The sequence below is a fragment of the Condylostylus longicornis genome, unplaced genomic scaffold, assembly GCF_029603195.1.
Source record: "Condylostylus longicornis isolate FDR11 unplaced genomic scaffold, ASM2960319v2 ptg000044l, whole genome shotgun sequence".
Lineage (NCBI taxonomy): Eukaryota > Metazoa > Arthropoda > Insecta > Diptera > Dolichopodidae > Condylostylus > Condylostylus longicornis.
Window position 1 is genome coordinate 8,864,068 of NW_026578013.1, and position 15,528 is coordinate 8,879,595.

Sequence of the window (15,528 nt, forward strand, 5' to 3'; positions counted from 1 at the left end):
TTGAAAACTATATGTATACATATGTTTTTTAAAGCATCCCTGATTTACTTTACACAAATTCGCGAAAACTAATGGCATAATTTTCAAAATATTGTTTTCATTTTAAGCATTACATTGAAACCGTTAACAGATTTTTGTGTTGATTTAAAAAAAAAATTAAATTTCGGAAATGTTAAAAAAATATTAAAAATTTTTAATATTTCATTAAAATAATATGTAAATAATATAAAATTAAATATATACAAACATATTATGTACTTTATTTATAATACAATTTTTATTATACAAATTTTAGTTTGGCATATATTGGAAGGGGAACTGCTGCTGCAACAGCGACTGGAAATAAACAAAATCATGAAAGTGAACTTTATTGTATCATTTGTGAGCTTTTTGGTGTAGTTGAAAGTTATAAACCAAAATTAAAATCATCATTGCCTTCAGATAATACTGAGAAATCTATGAAATTAGATACAACTTCAGATAATAATGAAAAATCTAAAAGTAAAACAAAACTTGAGAATGAAATTAAATTTAATAAAAAAAGACAATCCTCAAAATCTACAAAAAATTCATCATAAAATTATTTAGTGTCTATAAAAATTTATCTATAAATGATTAATTTATCATTTTTGTTGGTTAAATTACTTTTGTATTTTATTTTTTGTAAACCTATACATATTAGTTTTAGAGCACTTTTGCCTTTCATATAAATATATATATATACATATTTAAATACATATTTAACGTTTTTTTTTTTAAATTTTTAATAAAATTGTTTTGAAATAAATCTTAGTGTAATATATAAATATATTTATTTTTGTTAATATACATATATAAATACTTTAATAAAATTTTAGTATTTCAGTTAATTAAAATGTTCTTTAAATGTTTTTTAGAAGACTGAAACTGTGGAGAATAGTGGTAATAAGTTATATAAAATTAAATTTTCTTATGCAATCAACTACCCATACCTACATATATTGAAATCCTTTTGCTGCTCCCGAGTTAGTTGTTGAAATGTAAAATAGATAAAACTTTGGCAATAAATAATTTTTGACAACAGCTCCTGTACATTACACAAAAATAAAACGTTATAATTTTACTAAAAACTAGATTTAGAGGTAAAATTCCTATAAAAATTTTCTTTCCAATTTATATTATGACAATTTTTTAATAATTTCATTATTTCTCTTATATTATATATAATATTTTGCAATTTAATGAAATCTTAAATTAATTCTTTATTCATTTTCGCTGCATAAAATCTAGCTCTTGCTTCTAATGCTGCCCAAGTTATTTTTATCAGTATTTCATCGGCTTTTATTTCATGGCAATATCTAGAAATGTACATACATATACACTAAGTAATAAAATAAAGTTTTTTATTAAATTTTTTGGAATCCAAATACCGTATTGAAATCAGTGAACAACGAAATATTTCAAAAGTGTTCAATGTTAAAATTAACCTATTTCTAGGTTGAATAGGAACCAAATCAACAAAAAAACCCAAATAATTTAAAATTTCTAAAAAAATCCAAAAAAAAAAAGTTCAATTGAATAATTACATATTTCTAAATTTTGAAATGTTTGTAAATAAATTATACTTACCTTTCAAGTGAAATAGTCTATTTGGTCTATGTGCCCAAACATCTCTTATATTAAAAGGTCCATACAATAATTTAATCTGATTCATTTTAAATTTTTATTCAGTTTTGCTTCGTACATAAAAAAAAATTCTGAACAAATGATCTAAAGTTTTTGTAGTATAAATTTAAAGTACAATTTAAATTTTAAATAAATTTTGATTGGCAATAAAAAAATTGGTTTATTTTGTTTTCATGTTTTAAATATTAGAAACATAAAATAATAAAATACCTTATAAATTTACTAAAATTTAGTCATAATACTAATAATACAACAAATATAAATAATACTTTATGGACATTTGACGCACTTGATCATAATTTCTTTTGTATCTGTTTCATAAACAAAGTAATATGTTCTTTTATTAAACTTTATTAAAAAAATAATCTGTAATTATAATATTCAATTAAAGATTTCGTTAATTGTAAACTTTAACGTGCTAACTTACTAGCTAGTCATAGCTAATAAATTAAAAATTTGATATTTTTGAACTTTGAGATTACTTACCGGGTAATGAGGAACTGTATTAGAATCTTGTATTCTTATAATGTAGTTTTCGATTAAGAATGGAATACTTCGTTATTCACCACTTAATAATTCCGCTTTGAAAGGTGATATATTAGACGATATTTTAATGCTTTTTACATGAAATATTAAGAAAAAATAAGAAATTCTAATTGAATATTGGTGAATTAGGTCTTTTTAATATTATCATCATATTTTAAAAATGACATAGGCACCAAATTAACAGCCTGATCGAGTGTCTAGCTACTTCAGTCACTTTTTTTTTCTCTTTTAATTTAGAATTCTCACTTTTTTAATTGGATATGGCATTTTTCAAATGAGATTATTCACTTTTCCAAAAAGATTTCCATTTGTAACCAAAATATCAACAGAGCTTGTCGCGTTAAAAGAGAAAATGTATAAAAAAATATAGAGAAAGTTTTGTATTTTGAAAAATACAAGTTACGCAATGCGAAAAAAATCTTCGAACTAGAAAATTACATTATTGGAATACAATATGATACTTACACACGATATCCTTTCTCACTTTGCGAGTAAAAAAACCTTGTGTCTAATACAAGCCGCTGATTAGAATTTAGAAGTTTAAAAAAATGTCAATTATAGAGTCTAATTAATCGAACTAATTAGTTTTTTTAATAAGTAAATATTTATAACCAATAAGAATAATTTCCTGTTTTGGAAGAAATGCAAAATTTATTTTGAATTTATACAAAAATTATTATTTTTTACAGTCATTTATTTTCTTTTTAAGCATACATACAAAAATGTATAAAAAGTAGAAAAGAACTATAATCGTTATAATATATGTTATATAATTTAATACAATTGCTTATGAGTTTACAGTTCTAAAGTATAGATAATAAGGAATAAAATTACCTAATATTAAATTATCTTTATATATTTCTTATTATATTTTTAAAATTTTATGCTACATATTTCTATAAAAATGATTAAAGAATGTATATTTTGTAATATTTATAATGTTATAGACACATAAAGTAAACTATAAAATGAGTATTTTTATATATTCAAACAAAGTGTACTAAAAAATAACATAAATGTAAATTTTTACTTCATAATCAGGAAAAATAGTCATATGAATCGTTGAAGAAGTGAAAAACAGCCTTGCATGCACCACATTAAAGAATATGAAATTTGATAAAATCTTAAAATTACAATTTCAGAAGGTTGTCTGCATAATTTTGTAAACTTGTTTTTAAACAAATTTTTAAAATTTATTAAAATATGATGTTCGATAATGGATGATATTTCGAATTACTAATAAAAAACCAATTTTAAAGCTGAATATGAAAAACAACATTGCTATTCATTTCATTTACAAAAAAATATGATTGCTACTCAAAAACAAAATTATTTTAATCCTACATATAATTTCAAATATTGGTAGATACTTGTAAAGAAATCCTTCTGACAGCTACATTAAATTTCGATTCAAATGATTATGATTTCTGATTTTTTTTCTTTTCTTAATTTAAAATTGTCCCTAACTATAGAATCAAATTTATATATGAGTGTATTTTTTTTTGTCTTTATATTTTATTTATTGTGCTTTTTTTATTTTAGGATGATGCTCATCACAGTTTAGAGAAGGTAGTATTTATATAAATTTATTATGTCTATTATGTATTTTTTTTCTTCATGAGGCTGATGATATGTTTGTTTTACAATTAATTTGAAAATAAATGAATTAATGCGTACAAAAACTTAGTACATAACATTAGTTATAAAAGAATTTGAATCCGAATACTAGAATGGCAAGTCGTAAAACATAAAATAATAAAAAACTAAATACATATTTGGGCAAAAATTTTTAAATTAATATAACATAAATGTATAATAGCATTTGTAAAATCTTATGCTTAAATTTTCAACTACTTTTGTTACAAAAATTATATATTCTACTCCAAAAATTGATTTTAAGCTGTAGGTATTTTATACCCGTAAACCAAATTTCTGTATTAGTATTTTAGAAACAGTCTATTTTTACAAATTTTCTTATACATATGTATTATAAAAATTTGCATTTCTTTTAGAAAATTTTTTTTTTATAAAAACTTTTCTAAATTTAAAAATTCTAAATCGAAAAATTTTCAAAAATTCTATTGGAGAATTTTTCAATTAGGGAAAAATAATTATAGCGAAGTATATGTTCGTAATGTATTATATAAGACTTAAATTCTACTGGGCAGTATAAAAACAGGCTTAATAATTCATAAAATATGTTTATACATGAATTAGATGCGAAAAATTTCTCACTTACAATAAATATAGTTTTTATAAATATATTAATTTAAAATGTTTTGTATTAAAATTTACTTAATGTAATTTTAATACATTCTTTTTAATCAATTACTAATGTACAAATTTCCTTATTCGATAGATCTTTTTGTAAAATATAATAATATATAGCTACATATTTTAATTCTTTTTTTTTGAGTTTTTAAGTACACATATTTGGATTCAAAATAGTTTATTTCCCTTTTTTTGTTTTCTTTTAGTTTTAGAATAAATGTTATACTAATATTTGAGTATATTCGTTACCGTTATGTCATACAGAAGTTTCTGAGTTTAATTTAAGAACAAATTTATTACTTTTTGGATCAACAACCTCTTCAGAAATATTGAAATGAGGCAATTTATGAATGGTTACTATAAGTGAAACATCATTTTGAATAAGTTGAAAAGTACAACCAGAACGTATAGGTCGCGATAATAATTCATCACATATTAATGACCAGGATTGAAAGTTACGACGTTCTTTTTCGCTTTGCATTACTGGTGACTCATTTAAATATGGTTCTAAAAATGCTTTTGGTGATAAATCATGTTTTAAGCAATGTGCTAAATGTTTTAAAATGCTTTCGAAAGTATGTCTTGGTTGCTGTCTTGTCACACGTAGATACTTTTGCAAAGCTCTTGCCATTGATGGAAAAACTGCTTGAGCTGCTTCTTGTGGATCTAAAGGCACTGCTGGAGCGGGTTCGTTATGTATTCGTTTTATATGAGTAAAGGCTTCTTCAGCTGCAGTTATTAATCTAGCTCGCCGTTTCTTAACACGTCTTTCATATTCATGTTCTTCATAAAATCTTTCATTATGTGAAGAGTCACGCCGTCTGGCATTTGCAGCCAAAACCGCCCTACTTTGACTTTGTTGCTGAGCTGGATTAACACCATCAACCTCATAATATTTAAAACTAGATGAAATTTGTTTTCTTTGTGATTTTGAAATTGGAATGCGTTCCAAGTATGGGTTATATATTGGAAAATCAATATAATACTTTTGAAGAACCCATACAGCTGCTCTTTGTATACTCAATTGGCCTATGCCGTAAGAACGACTAATTCCATCTGGTGATCTGATAATTCTTATATAATAGTAAGATTGTTGATGACGTATCTCCAGTAAAACAACGGCTGTATAATGGATAAAAAGAAGTGTGTCTACAAAATTTGTTGCATATGACACAAGAGACTTATAATCAACAACATCCCCATTTTCAACTAATATTTTAGCCCCATTTGTAACTTGCACTATATAAAAAAGCCAATAAGCAAAGGTTGAGACAGTAACTAAAAGTAAAACTGTTGCACGAAATAGAAATATTCTCGGCATTGTCGCAATTGGTCGTCTTAAAAATACAGCCCATAAACCAAGAGCTAAAAGAATTAAACGCGCTGTCAAAGACACTAGTAAACCTTTGCACTCACTACTACAAGCCAATAATTGGAATTTCTTTGTTGGCGTTAAATCGTCATTATCGAATGCTGATGGGAAGAATCCTAACTTTGGCATCATTACCATTGCTATAGGTGAAAAAAATGAAACGAATCCCAATGTTAATGAAAACGTTGATTCTATATAACGCTTGCAAGCAAAACCTAAACTAGATTCAGTTTCTCGATTCCAATTGCCATTAATATCCTCCATTGAGATACTTTGTTCAGAAGTATTACCAGTAACTGCTGTAGTATTTTCACCCCAGTTTTCATCTTGTGGTAGTATTTGAACTTCGATTATCTCTTGTCCATCACGGTTTTCGCTATCTAAAATTAAAAAGAATTTTATCATCTACAAAACGGGATTCGTAAGGCATCTAAATGTGTTGAAATTGTAAGACAAAGGGTTACATCTATTTTAATAGTAAAAAAAACATGATAATTCTTGTAGCAAGTACCTACTTTCTTATGAAAATAAGGTGTGCTAGTTAGGTATAACTATTTTTCTATACCTACGTGGTACATACGTACAAAAGAGTAAAATTTTATTACTAAAAACCAAAAAACTTTTTCATGAGAAATAATCCATAAAAAATTTTTACCCACTGGTGTTTAAGCATCTGATATTGAAATTATTTGCTATTGTTTCTATGAAAAGTAAATGTTTCATTCGCTATTCATGTGAACATTAATTGGAAATTATTGAATGCATACAAAATGCATAAAGAAGTTCATAAATAAATATAATATATGTATATGCATGTATGTATGTACTATTTTGTAAGTACATCATTTTGACTTGTATTTCACCCAAACCCGTTTCTTTTATTTTTCGAAATTGCCCTATAAATGAGTTATATTCCAAAGTTTTGATTTTTAACAAATATTTTTATAATTAAATTTCAAAAGATATGATTGCTTATTTGGAAAACATCAAATATAAATTATAATTCATATAAAATAGTACATATATAGGTTTCTTAATCTATCTAAAGAATTATACATAAATATGCATGTATGTACGTATTTCTGTTTTAGCAACAAACTAAAAAAAATCTGTTTTTATTTTACATATACATGTAGATACCTGCATGATGATATGAAGATATCATATTTACATACTTATGTATCTTGGGACCTTAAGTTTTTCTTAAATTATGTACTTCATAAGCTCACCTGTAAGATTGACACTTGTCTGAAAGGGAGCCATATTATCTGTTGTATTATTTCTTTTTGTGCTGCCGCTACCACTACCACTACCTTTTCTGTGGGAATGTCGTGTTCTATTTTGTCCACTATTGCTATTTGATGATCCAAAATTATTTATGTTGGAATTATTTGTATTAGATTGGTATGCTCTTGAGCGTCTAGATCTTCCACTGTGTTCTGACTTAATTGATTCGTTTTCCATATTTATGTAATTTTAAACATTTTTCAAAATAAAAATTGATATTTTTGAGTAATTAAAACAAAACACAAAACTCGTAATGAAGTTCATTGAACAGCAAAATTTTATAAATTTTACGTATGTATTTTTGCAAAAATAAATTAAAATCAAAGGTGAATTTTCTTTCATAAAAGTTTTACTACGGTTTATTATTTTATTTTTAATATGTAAAATGTGCACATTTTATTATTTCATAATTTATGAAAAATTTATTGGAAATTATTTTACACTAAAATCTTTTTTCAATATAATTATTGTGATATGACAAGACAAATCGACTTCACAACGCAACCACTAACACAAATGACAAAATTTACCAATGTTTTGCTTCTGCTTCAATTTGCTTCAACTCTTTTCTTCCCTTCAACAGAATTTTGCAGAAATTGACAATCAACAATTTTAATTTTGTCTGCAATGATTTCGCCGAAAATCTTAAAATATATTGCCATACACGTTATGCTTGTAGTATATACACTACATATTCTTATTACTCTAATTTTTAATATTTATAATTTGTTGATTATTTTAAATATATGTATATTTAAAATGAGCCATGAAATTAGGTTGAAAAATGGGAATTTCTGTTTGTGCACCAAATATTATTAATCAGATCTACTGTTTCTTCTTTTCTTACTTAAATAAAAAAATTGCAGTTTATAGAGTACGTTTTGGTTTTTAGTTTGCTCAGAAGTTGAATTTAATTATATTCATTGATTTTAAAAACGAACATTAATTATTTAATAAATTTTCAAATTTGAAATATCAAAATAGTAAATGAGCACTTTTGAAACTGAGTTATTTTCTCGTGGAGGAATTTTGTTACATAACACAAAGCGATAGCTGCAGGAAATCAGAAAAATCTAAAAATATGGCATCTTTGTGTAGGCCGGCGTAGAATGTCATTTAATTTTAAAAATTTTTAGAAGATAAAGGAGGTGTTTATTTTGGAAAAAACAGGAACGTACAATAGGGTACGTTTGTTTTTTTAATTTTATTTTGTAGTCACATATTATAATGTCTGATGGTAATAATAGATTCGAAGAAAATCCAAAATCAGAAGAAGTAAGTACCCTTTCATAATTTCTATTTTTGAACATTAGGAAATTTTGAATTACTTAGTTAAAAAAGTGGAGTCATGCTTTAGTTTAGTTTTCAAATATCTAATAATCTAAATGTATTTCTAGACAAACAAACCGCAAAAAAACAACAATACTGAGCCCAAGGATCGTCTCTTAGCTCTCCACAGGTATGTAGTTTTTTTTAATTAAACAAAACTCATAAGCCGAATTTTCCAAACCATTCCATAATTTACCAAAAAAAAAATTAAATTTTTAAAGTTTTATTCTGGATTCATATCTAAATATCTAGGAAGATAGTAAAGGAAAATTAGTTACAATAGGAAAAAACTTTTAAAATACTTATCCATATATTATACTCTAATTGATTTTCTAAATACCTAGCTAAATAAGGTATGCAATTGTTTATTTTTAAATTTTCTGTCAGAAAAAAATACGCAAAATCTTGTATTTTGTATTTCTAAAACGAATAAAATTTCGTTACTAATGATTATTGATTAATAAGCCATAACCCCCTTAATATTTCAATTTCAGTTATCTTACCTGTGAACAGAACATAAGCGTGATCGAAAGGCAAAATCACATAAAACGCATGCAGAATTTGAGAAAGGAACTAAATTTTATTAAAGAAACAGATTGGATGTATGATCAAGTCGAATAGTCGAAAGAAAATCGAAAAGCTACACAATGTTTGCAATAGGCAAGTTTCTAAATTGGTTCACATTGAATCATGAGCAAGTAAAAATTGATGAACTAGAACAGCTTAATAATGAAATTGATGCCGCGATAGAAAGTGATAATGCTAAGAATAACCTGTACAATTCTTCTAAAAAAGCAGATGAAAGTAATCAAATTGAAGAAGACAAGGAAGCTTCTATATGTTTCAAAAAAATAGGTAGGTAACAAGATAACTTATTCATTTTTAATTTCACTTGATAACTCTTTTTTATTGATATGCTTTTAAATTGTAGGTTTAATAACTCAAGTAAAGAGTAATTTTGGTATGATTGACAATTCCTACATGTTTAACATAAATAAAGTTGCCAAAAATTTAGAAGACTTAAAGGTCGGGTATAAAGTTGAATATTTGGCATATAAACCCGAAGGAGAAGATTCGGATTTAAGGATTTGTAAAATTACAGAGATAGTAGAATATCCGTGGGACTCAATTACTACTGAAGAAGAAGTCCGTTATCTCGAAATTACTGTTTACAATTCCTAATAATTTCCCTTATTTTCAGATTAATAAAACTCTTGAAGAATTTCGTTCTGACAAACCAAGGTTTTTTAATCATATAAAAAGAAATGTATTTGGAACAATTACTCAAAAAAGAGATCATTTTATCCAAGTTGAAACAGGTGCTGAATCTGGAATTGAAATTGATTTGGACGTAGTGTCGATTGAATTTGTTCCACAAGAAGGAGATCATGTGGTATTGCTTTGTATTGTACAAAATAATGAAGATTTTTTCGATAATGAATCCAACGTTCTTGAATGTAAAAGTGTTTCATGTGTTTGTAAAAGATCTATTAAAGGCGTAGTTACACTGATTGAATACGATTATGGAGTGATTGATAATGAGGCATATTTTTCATTCGATGTTGTAGATATTGGATATAAAATTGGTCTAGGAGATCGTGTTTCAGCCGAAGTTATTGAAAATGAAGCTGTAAATGACGAAATTTTTTTAATTTAACCTATATTAGATTACAAGTGTAAAACATATTTAAAAATTTAATATTTTCAGATGCATCCGATTAATTTCCGTTGTATTCGAGTATCTTTACTAGAGAAGGCGTCTACTGAATCTCTGCTAAGTAAAAAAAATATTCGAAACCATGAACTGGGTCTAAATAAAAATGGTATTGAAGTCACAGATAAAATGCATTTTAAATTTGAAAAATTGGGTGAAATCGCCACAAAGCATTTAGTGGTCAAGAATACAAGTGATTTCACACAAGAATTGCTTCGATACGTTTTTAAAAAAAATATTTCACAATCGCAATTGAGGCTAAGAAACGCTTCAGAAATACGTGGTAATTTAAGAATAAAGCCGGGATCATCTTTAACTTTCAAAATTAGCGCTAAATCGAAAAGATTTGGCCTAAGCTCGGAAATTTTTGAGTTATATTTTAATGATTTTATAATAACCCGTAATATTGACGTCGAGGTTGGAGAAATAATGGAAGACAATAACGAAAACCAATTAAATAATAACCAGCGTTTTGGAGGAAAGAGTTTAAAGCAAAGATCTTATAACGCTAAATTAAAATGGGATAATATGCAGAAACGAAACCTTTTGCCAGGTATTCCAGTAATTAACAGACCAAGATTTATAAAACAACGTATTCAGTCATACGAAACTCCAGAACGCTTAAAAAATGCCGTTTTGATAGCTGAAAATCTAAAAGATATGGCCGAAAAGGTGGAGGATATATATTCTTCATTAAGAGAAGAATTAAAGCCTGAAAATTACTTTCAAAGATTTTCTGTACTTTTGCATCTTGAAGAAATAGAAAGGTTTATTCAAATGCGTCAATACGATCGCGATAGAGCGCATATGCAAAAGGAACAAGAATATTTAAGTTTAACTATTGAAAATTTGGCTGAAAAAAGGCCGTCTTTAGTTATAGGAGATTCTGTTCACGCTACAAATCCATGGTCTGAGAAGGGCAAAGAATTATCATACCAGGGATATATTCATAAGGTTTTATATAATAAAATTTTAATTAAATTTAATGATACTTTTCATTTAAAATACAATGGAGAAGATTATCGTCTTGAGTTTTTTTTCTCAAGACATAGTTTTCGAAAAATGCATCATTCAGTTAATTATTTGCAATCATGTTTGGGAAATGAATATTTGTTTCCAAAAAAAGTTATTATTAAAAATGAACTTCAAATGAACATTGAACTAAATGAAAATGACGAAATAATTAATCAAGATTCTGGAAAAGTAATACCATGGTTTAACAATAAACTTAATCATTATCAAAAAGTTGCCATTAAAAATGTTTTAAGAGGAGACACTCGACCAATGCCGTATGTTATTTTTGGTCCCCCAGGTATGATAATAATTTTAAAGTGTTAAAATTTGCTTGTTATAATTTTTAATGCACAGGCACGGGAAAAACTTTAACGGTTATTGAAACCATTTTACAATTATTCAAAAACTGCCCTGGGTCCCGCTTATTGGTCGGGACACCTACTAATAGTTCAGCAGATTTGATTGCATCGCGGTTAATTGATTCAAATGTTTTAATTCCTGGTGATTTTATTCGATTGGTTGGACAGAATTTATTAGAAAAAGACTTAATACCTAATCATATAAAACCATACAGCGCGACTCTTGATATTACTCTTGAAGGTACAGCGAAAGAGGAGGTAATTCGAATATTTAATACCTAAGCAAATGCTTAACAATTAATATTTTAAATTTTAGATGTATGTTACCAGTGCTGGTGTGCAAACGAAATGTCGCGCAAAATATTTGGGCAGACATAGAATTATTATTGGCACATGCGTTACATTGGGAAGCTTGTTATACCTTGGCTATCCAAAAACTCAATTTACCCACGTAATAGTTGATGAAGCGGGGCAATGCATTGAGCCAGAAATAATGACCACCATAAAACAAGTTGATGGCAAAAGTGGCCAAATCATATTAGCTGGAGATCCGTTACAATTGGGACCCACAGTTCTACAAAAATATGCTTTGGAGAAAGGTCTTGATGAATCATTTTTGGTGCGATTGCTACACACTCAACCATATTCAAAAGATAAAGTGAGATATGAACATACTGGATACAATCCGGTTCTTATAACTAAGCTAATTTACAATTACCGATCTGTCCCCAGTATTTTGCAAAGTTATAATGACTTGTTTTATGATGGGGAGTTACTCTCATCAATTAAAGCTAACGATAGCAGAGAATTTACCTTGCTAAAAAGTTTAAAAATATTATCAAAGACCTTTGACAAAAAACCAGTTGAACATGGATTAATATTTTATGGAATACGAGGACAAAATCGTCAAGATTTGGATTCACCATCTTGGTATAATGGAGAAGAAGCTTCACAGGTATAATTATAACAATATGAATTAAATTTATTTTAATCGTCAATAAAATTTCAGCTTTTCTTATTTTCCTTGAAACTTCTTAAAGAAGGAATTGAACCGAAACAAATAGGCATTATAACACCATACCAAAAACAAGTCAAAAAAATTCGCAATTTATTTTTAGAATCAGACTTAACAGAACTCCCTAAAATTGGTACTGTTGAAGAATTTCAGGGTCAAGAACGTGATATTATTTTAATATCAACTGTTCGATCAGCTAAAGCTTTAGTTCATGTGGATCTAAAACATACATTAGGGTTCCTACAAAGTTCCAAGAGAATGAATGTTGCAATATCAAGAGCTCGGGCCTTATTAGCGATTTTTGGCAATCCTCATTTGTTATCCTTAGATCCTAATTGGGAAAAATTAATTCAATATTGCGTTTCTAGGAACGCATATACAGGATGTGATCTGCCAACTAGTTTTGATAACAAAATAGAAGAAAGATGATTTTAAATACATACATACATATTTTTTATTTTTTGTAATTTATGTTTTTCTTTTTTTATTTTTTTTCAATTTGTTGTTTTTTCTAAATCTGCGTTGAATAATGGTTGGAGTTTCTCCGGCTTCGAAATTTTTATTTAAATCGTGCTGCAATTTCTCTAAAACATTAGATGGGGCATCGATTTTATTATTCCCTAATTCTGATTTGTGAATGCTCTTTTTAATTATTTCCTTTCTTTTCTTGTCTTTGATGTCATATTGTAAATATTGCAGTGCTTTTGTATATTCATTAGCATATTCTTCTTCAATTTTAGACTCAACTTTGATTTCCTCAGTTATAAATTTTCCAGCATCCGCCAAAACATTCTGAATTAGAATTGAATTAAGAACAAATAGGAAAATCTTACATATTAAATTTCTTACCTTAAATTTGTACTTTTCGTCTTCAGATAGCAATGTAATTGCGGTACCTAAGCGTCCAGCCCCTAAAATAATCAAATTTAGTAAATTATTCTGCTATTAAGAGTTTTTACTTACTTGCTGTTCTTCCGATTCTGTGAATATATGTTTTTATGTGCCTGGGTACATCGTAAGATATAACAATGTCGACAAGCGGAATATCGATACCACGTGCTAGCGCATCCGAACAAATTAAACTGAAATATTAAAGATTTTTAGCTACTTTCATTACCAACAATTACTTTAAAAAAGAAATATTCAAATATTTCACCCTTTAATTTTTCCTTTTGCAAATAGATCTAATACTTTATTCCTTTGAGAAGCTGTTAGAGAAGCTGACAATTCGCGTATGTATTTTTGTTTTCCAAAAAAGTAATCTAAAACTTTAGAAAGCCTGTAAGCTGAATCGACACTGTTTGTAAAGCATAAAAATTTGTTCCAACAGTTTTCTTTTATTAAAGCGAAAAGTGTTAAGGGCTTTAAAGGCGTATCAGTTAAACATATTTTTTCCGTAAGCTCTAATGGAGTTGTATACTTCCCAACAAATTCTCCGCGAACATCTTTTGCATGGTTTTTTTCACCATTAGTAATTTGCGATAACCCTTCAACAAGCTTTTCTATAGGGATAGTCACCGTTGTGAACAATTTCGGTTGAAATAATTTTAAATTGATCAACTTTTCTGGATCATGTGATAAAGTAGCTGAGAAAAGCATTTTATGTGGTTGGTTTGCCAAATTTGTCATTAGTTCCTGAAGGCATAACGGTGCTGATGTGCCAGAGAAAAACTCGTCAGATGTTTTTCTAACATGCTCATTTAAATGATACAACCAATTAAAATGAATTTGTTCCATTATACGATCAGCCTCATCGATTACTATAAATTTTAAATCCTTTAAGCAGAGTCCTTTAGTAGAGTGTAAATGCTCTACAAGTCGCCCAGGGGTTGTGACTATAATATCAGCTTTTGAATAATAGTTTCCATCATAAAAATCTAGAAGTAGCTGTTGCTCTTTAATAAAAGGTACACCTTTCGAAAGTAAACGGATAGATAACACGGTTTTATCAGCAAGAGATTTCAAAACTTTAAAAATTTGCAATGCTAATTCGTTTACTGGCAGAATAACAAGTGCTCTAGTTTTCCGTTCCACGCGATTCATAAGTAACTGAATTAAAGGTATAGCAAAGGCTAACGTTTTACCACTACCAGTCGGAGCAGAAACACAAATATCTTTAGGCTTAAATGGAAAGGGTTTAGAGTGAGCGTTAAGTATTGAAGGCACAACTTCCTTTTGAACCGGAAACAATCTTGTAATACCCATTTTTCGTAAATTTTCTTTTATTATTGGTGATAAATATTCCAAATCTTCTATTGATTCGTTTTCATTTTCTTCCAAAATGTTTGTACTTATCACAGTCGGATGTGCCAACCATGGGGGTAATACCATATTTATTTTTTGCTTTTTTTTAAAAACATCATTGCCCAAGATCTGAAATTCGTTTTCAATATTTTCATCTTCCTTATTTTCATTTATGTTATTGGCATTCATTTTTTCACTATTTCCATTTTCTTCATGATTAGAAATTTGATGTTCTGTCGATTTATTTTCGGATATTTCATAATCAATTTTCTGGTGCTCTTCTGTGATATCTTTTGATTCAACTTCTAGCTTTCTTTTCTTTGCTTTTTTCAACAATTTTTTCAATAGTTTATTCTCATGATCATCATCAATTTTATTTTCATCAAATCTGCAAGTTGAAGATGAATGAATAAAATTTATATTTTAATATCTTAAATTTACCTTGTAACCGTAAATAATTCCATTTTATAGTTGAGAGCTTTTTTTCTTTTTCAATTACAAGTTACCACTAAGAAACTAACAATTTAAAAAATAGAAGCAATGAACACGTTGTGTTTTGTTTATATTATCAGCTGTTTTGACGTTACTGATTTAAGGTAGTTTTCTTGCAGGGCTGTTCTTATTTTAAGTTCAGCAACTCACAAACATAGCGAATTTGAACGCTTCCAAATAGATTTTTTAATCGAATAAGAAATTCTAATGCAATTGTTGT

General features: G+C 27.4%; 4 protein-coding genes across 4 annotated transcripts; 2 read left to right on the forward strand and 2 right to left on the reverse strand.

The window, feature by feature from the left end:
* Nucleotides 1-4,568: 4,568 nt before the first annotated feature.
* Nucleotides 4,569-7,627, reverse strand: LOC129610296 (vang-like protein 2-B). Its single transcript, XM_055522830.1, has 2 exons — nt 7,084-7,627; nt 4,569-6,234 (listed from the first exon to the last, which is right to left on the reverse strand). Exons 1-2 carry the CDS (start codon nt 7,316-7,318, stop codon nt 4,739-4,741), a joined length of 1,731 nt encoding a protein of 576 aa, XP_055378805.1. The 5' UTR covers nt 7,319-7,627; the 3' UTR covers nt 4,569-4,738.
* Nucleotides 7,628-8,253: 626 nt separating this feature from the next.
* Nucleotides 8,254-9,104, forward strand: LOC129610288 (uncharacterized). Its single transcript, XM_055522818.1, has 3 exons — nt 8,254-8,416; nt 8,539-8,600; nt 8,965-9,104. The coding sequence occupies exons 1-3, from the start codon at nt 8,369-8,371 to the stop codon at nt 9,089-9,091; spliced, it is 237 nt and encodes a 78-aa protein (XP_055378793.1). The 5' UTR covers nt 8,254-8,368; the 3' UTR covers nt 9,092-9,104.
* A 13-nt stretch (nt 9,105-9,117) lies between these two features.
* Nucleotides 9,118-13,043, forward strand: LOC129610286 (probable RNA helicase armi). Its single transcript, XM_055522816.1, has 7 exons — nt 9,118-9,325; nt 9,402-9,616; nt 9,672-10,100; nt 10,179-11,496; nt 11,553-11,815; nt 11,874-12,512; nt 12,567-13,043. Exons 1-7 carry the CDS (start codon nt 9,118-9,120, stop codon nt 12,999-13,001), a joined length of 3,507 nt encoding a protein of 1,168 aa, XP_055378791.1. The 3' UTR covers nt 13,002-13,043.
* LOC129610287 (probable ATP-dependent RNA helicase Dbp73D) lies at nt 13,018-15,388 on the reverse strand. Its single transcript, XM_055522817.1, has 5 exons — nt 15,258-15,388; nt 13,729-15,204; nt 13,536-13,654; nt 13,422-13,483; nt 13,018-13,364 (listed from the first exon to the last, which is right to left on the reverse strand). Exons 1-5 carry the CDS (start codon nt 15,278-15,280, stop codon nt 13,041-13,043), a joined length of 2,004 nt encoding a protein of 667 aa, XP_055378792.1. The 5' UTR covers nt 15,281-15,388; the 3' UTR covers nt 13,018-13,040.
* Between the last annotated feature and the right edge of the window lie 140 nt (nt 15,389-15,528).

Excerpts from the sequence above, each read along its gene's own strand:
- LOC129610287 (XM_055522817.1), bottom strand. The coding sequence starts at position 15,280 with ATGGAATTATTTACGGTTACAAG. Across the intron at positions 13,655-13,728 it reads GCAAAAGGAAAAATTAAAGG|TTTAATTTGTTCGGATGCGC; the intron begins GTGAAATATTTG and ends TTAATATTTCAG. Across the intron at positions 13,365-13,421 it reads ACGAAAAGTACAAATTTAAG|AATGTTTTGGCGGATGCTGG; the intron begins GTAAGAAATTTA and ends ATTCTAATTCAG.
- LOC129610296 (XM_055522830.1), bottom strand. The coding sequence starts at position 7,318 with ATGGAAAACGAATCAATTAAGTCAGAACACAGTGGAAGATCTAGACGC. Across the intron at positions 6,235-7,083 it reads GACAAGTGTCAATCTTACAG|ATAGCGAAAACCGTGATGGA; the intron begins GTGAGCTTATGA and ends TTTTAATTTTAG.
- LOC129610288 (XM_055522818.1), top strand. The coding sequence starts at position 8,369 with ATGTCTGATGGTAATAATAGATTCGAAGAAAATCCAAAATCAGAAGAA. Across the intron at positions 8,417-8,538 it reads AAAATCCAAAATCAGAAGAA|ACAAACAAACCGCAAAAAAA; the intron begins GTAAGTACCCTT and ends ATGTATTTCTAG. Across the intron at positions 8,601-8,964 it reads CGTCTCTTAGCTCTCCACAG|TTATCTTACCTGTGAACAGA; the intron begins GTATGTAGTTTT and ends TTTCAATTTCAG.
- LOC129610286 (XM_055522816.1), top strand. The coding sequence starts at position 9,118 with ATGTTTGCAATAGGCAAGTTTCTAAATTGGTTCACATTGAATCATGAG. Across the intron at positions 9,326-9,401 it reads TATATGTTTCAAAAAAATAG|GTTTAATAACTCAAGTAAAG; the intron begins GTAGGTAACAAG and ends TTTAAATTGTAG. Across the intron at positions 9,617-9,671 it reads CAATTACTACTGAAGAAGAA|ATTAATAAAACTCTTGAAGA; the intron begins GTCCGTTATCTC and ends CCTTATTTTCAG.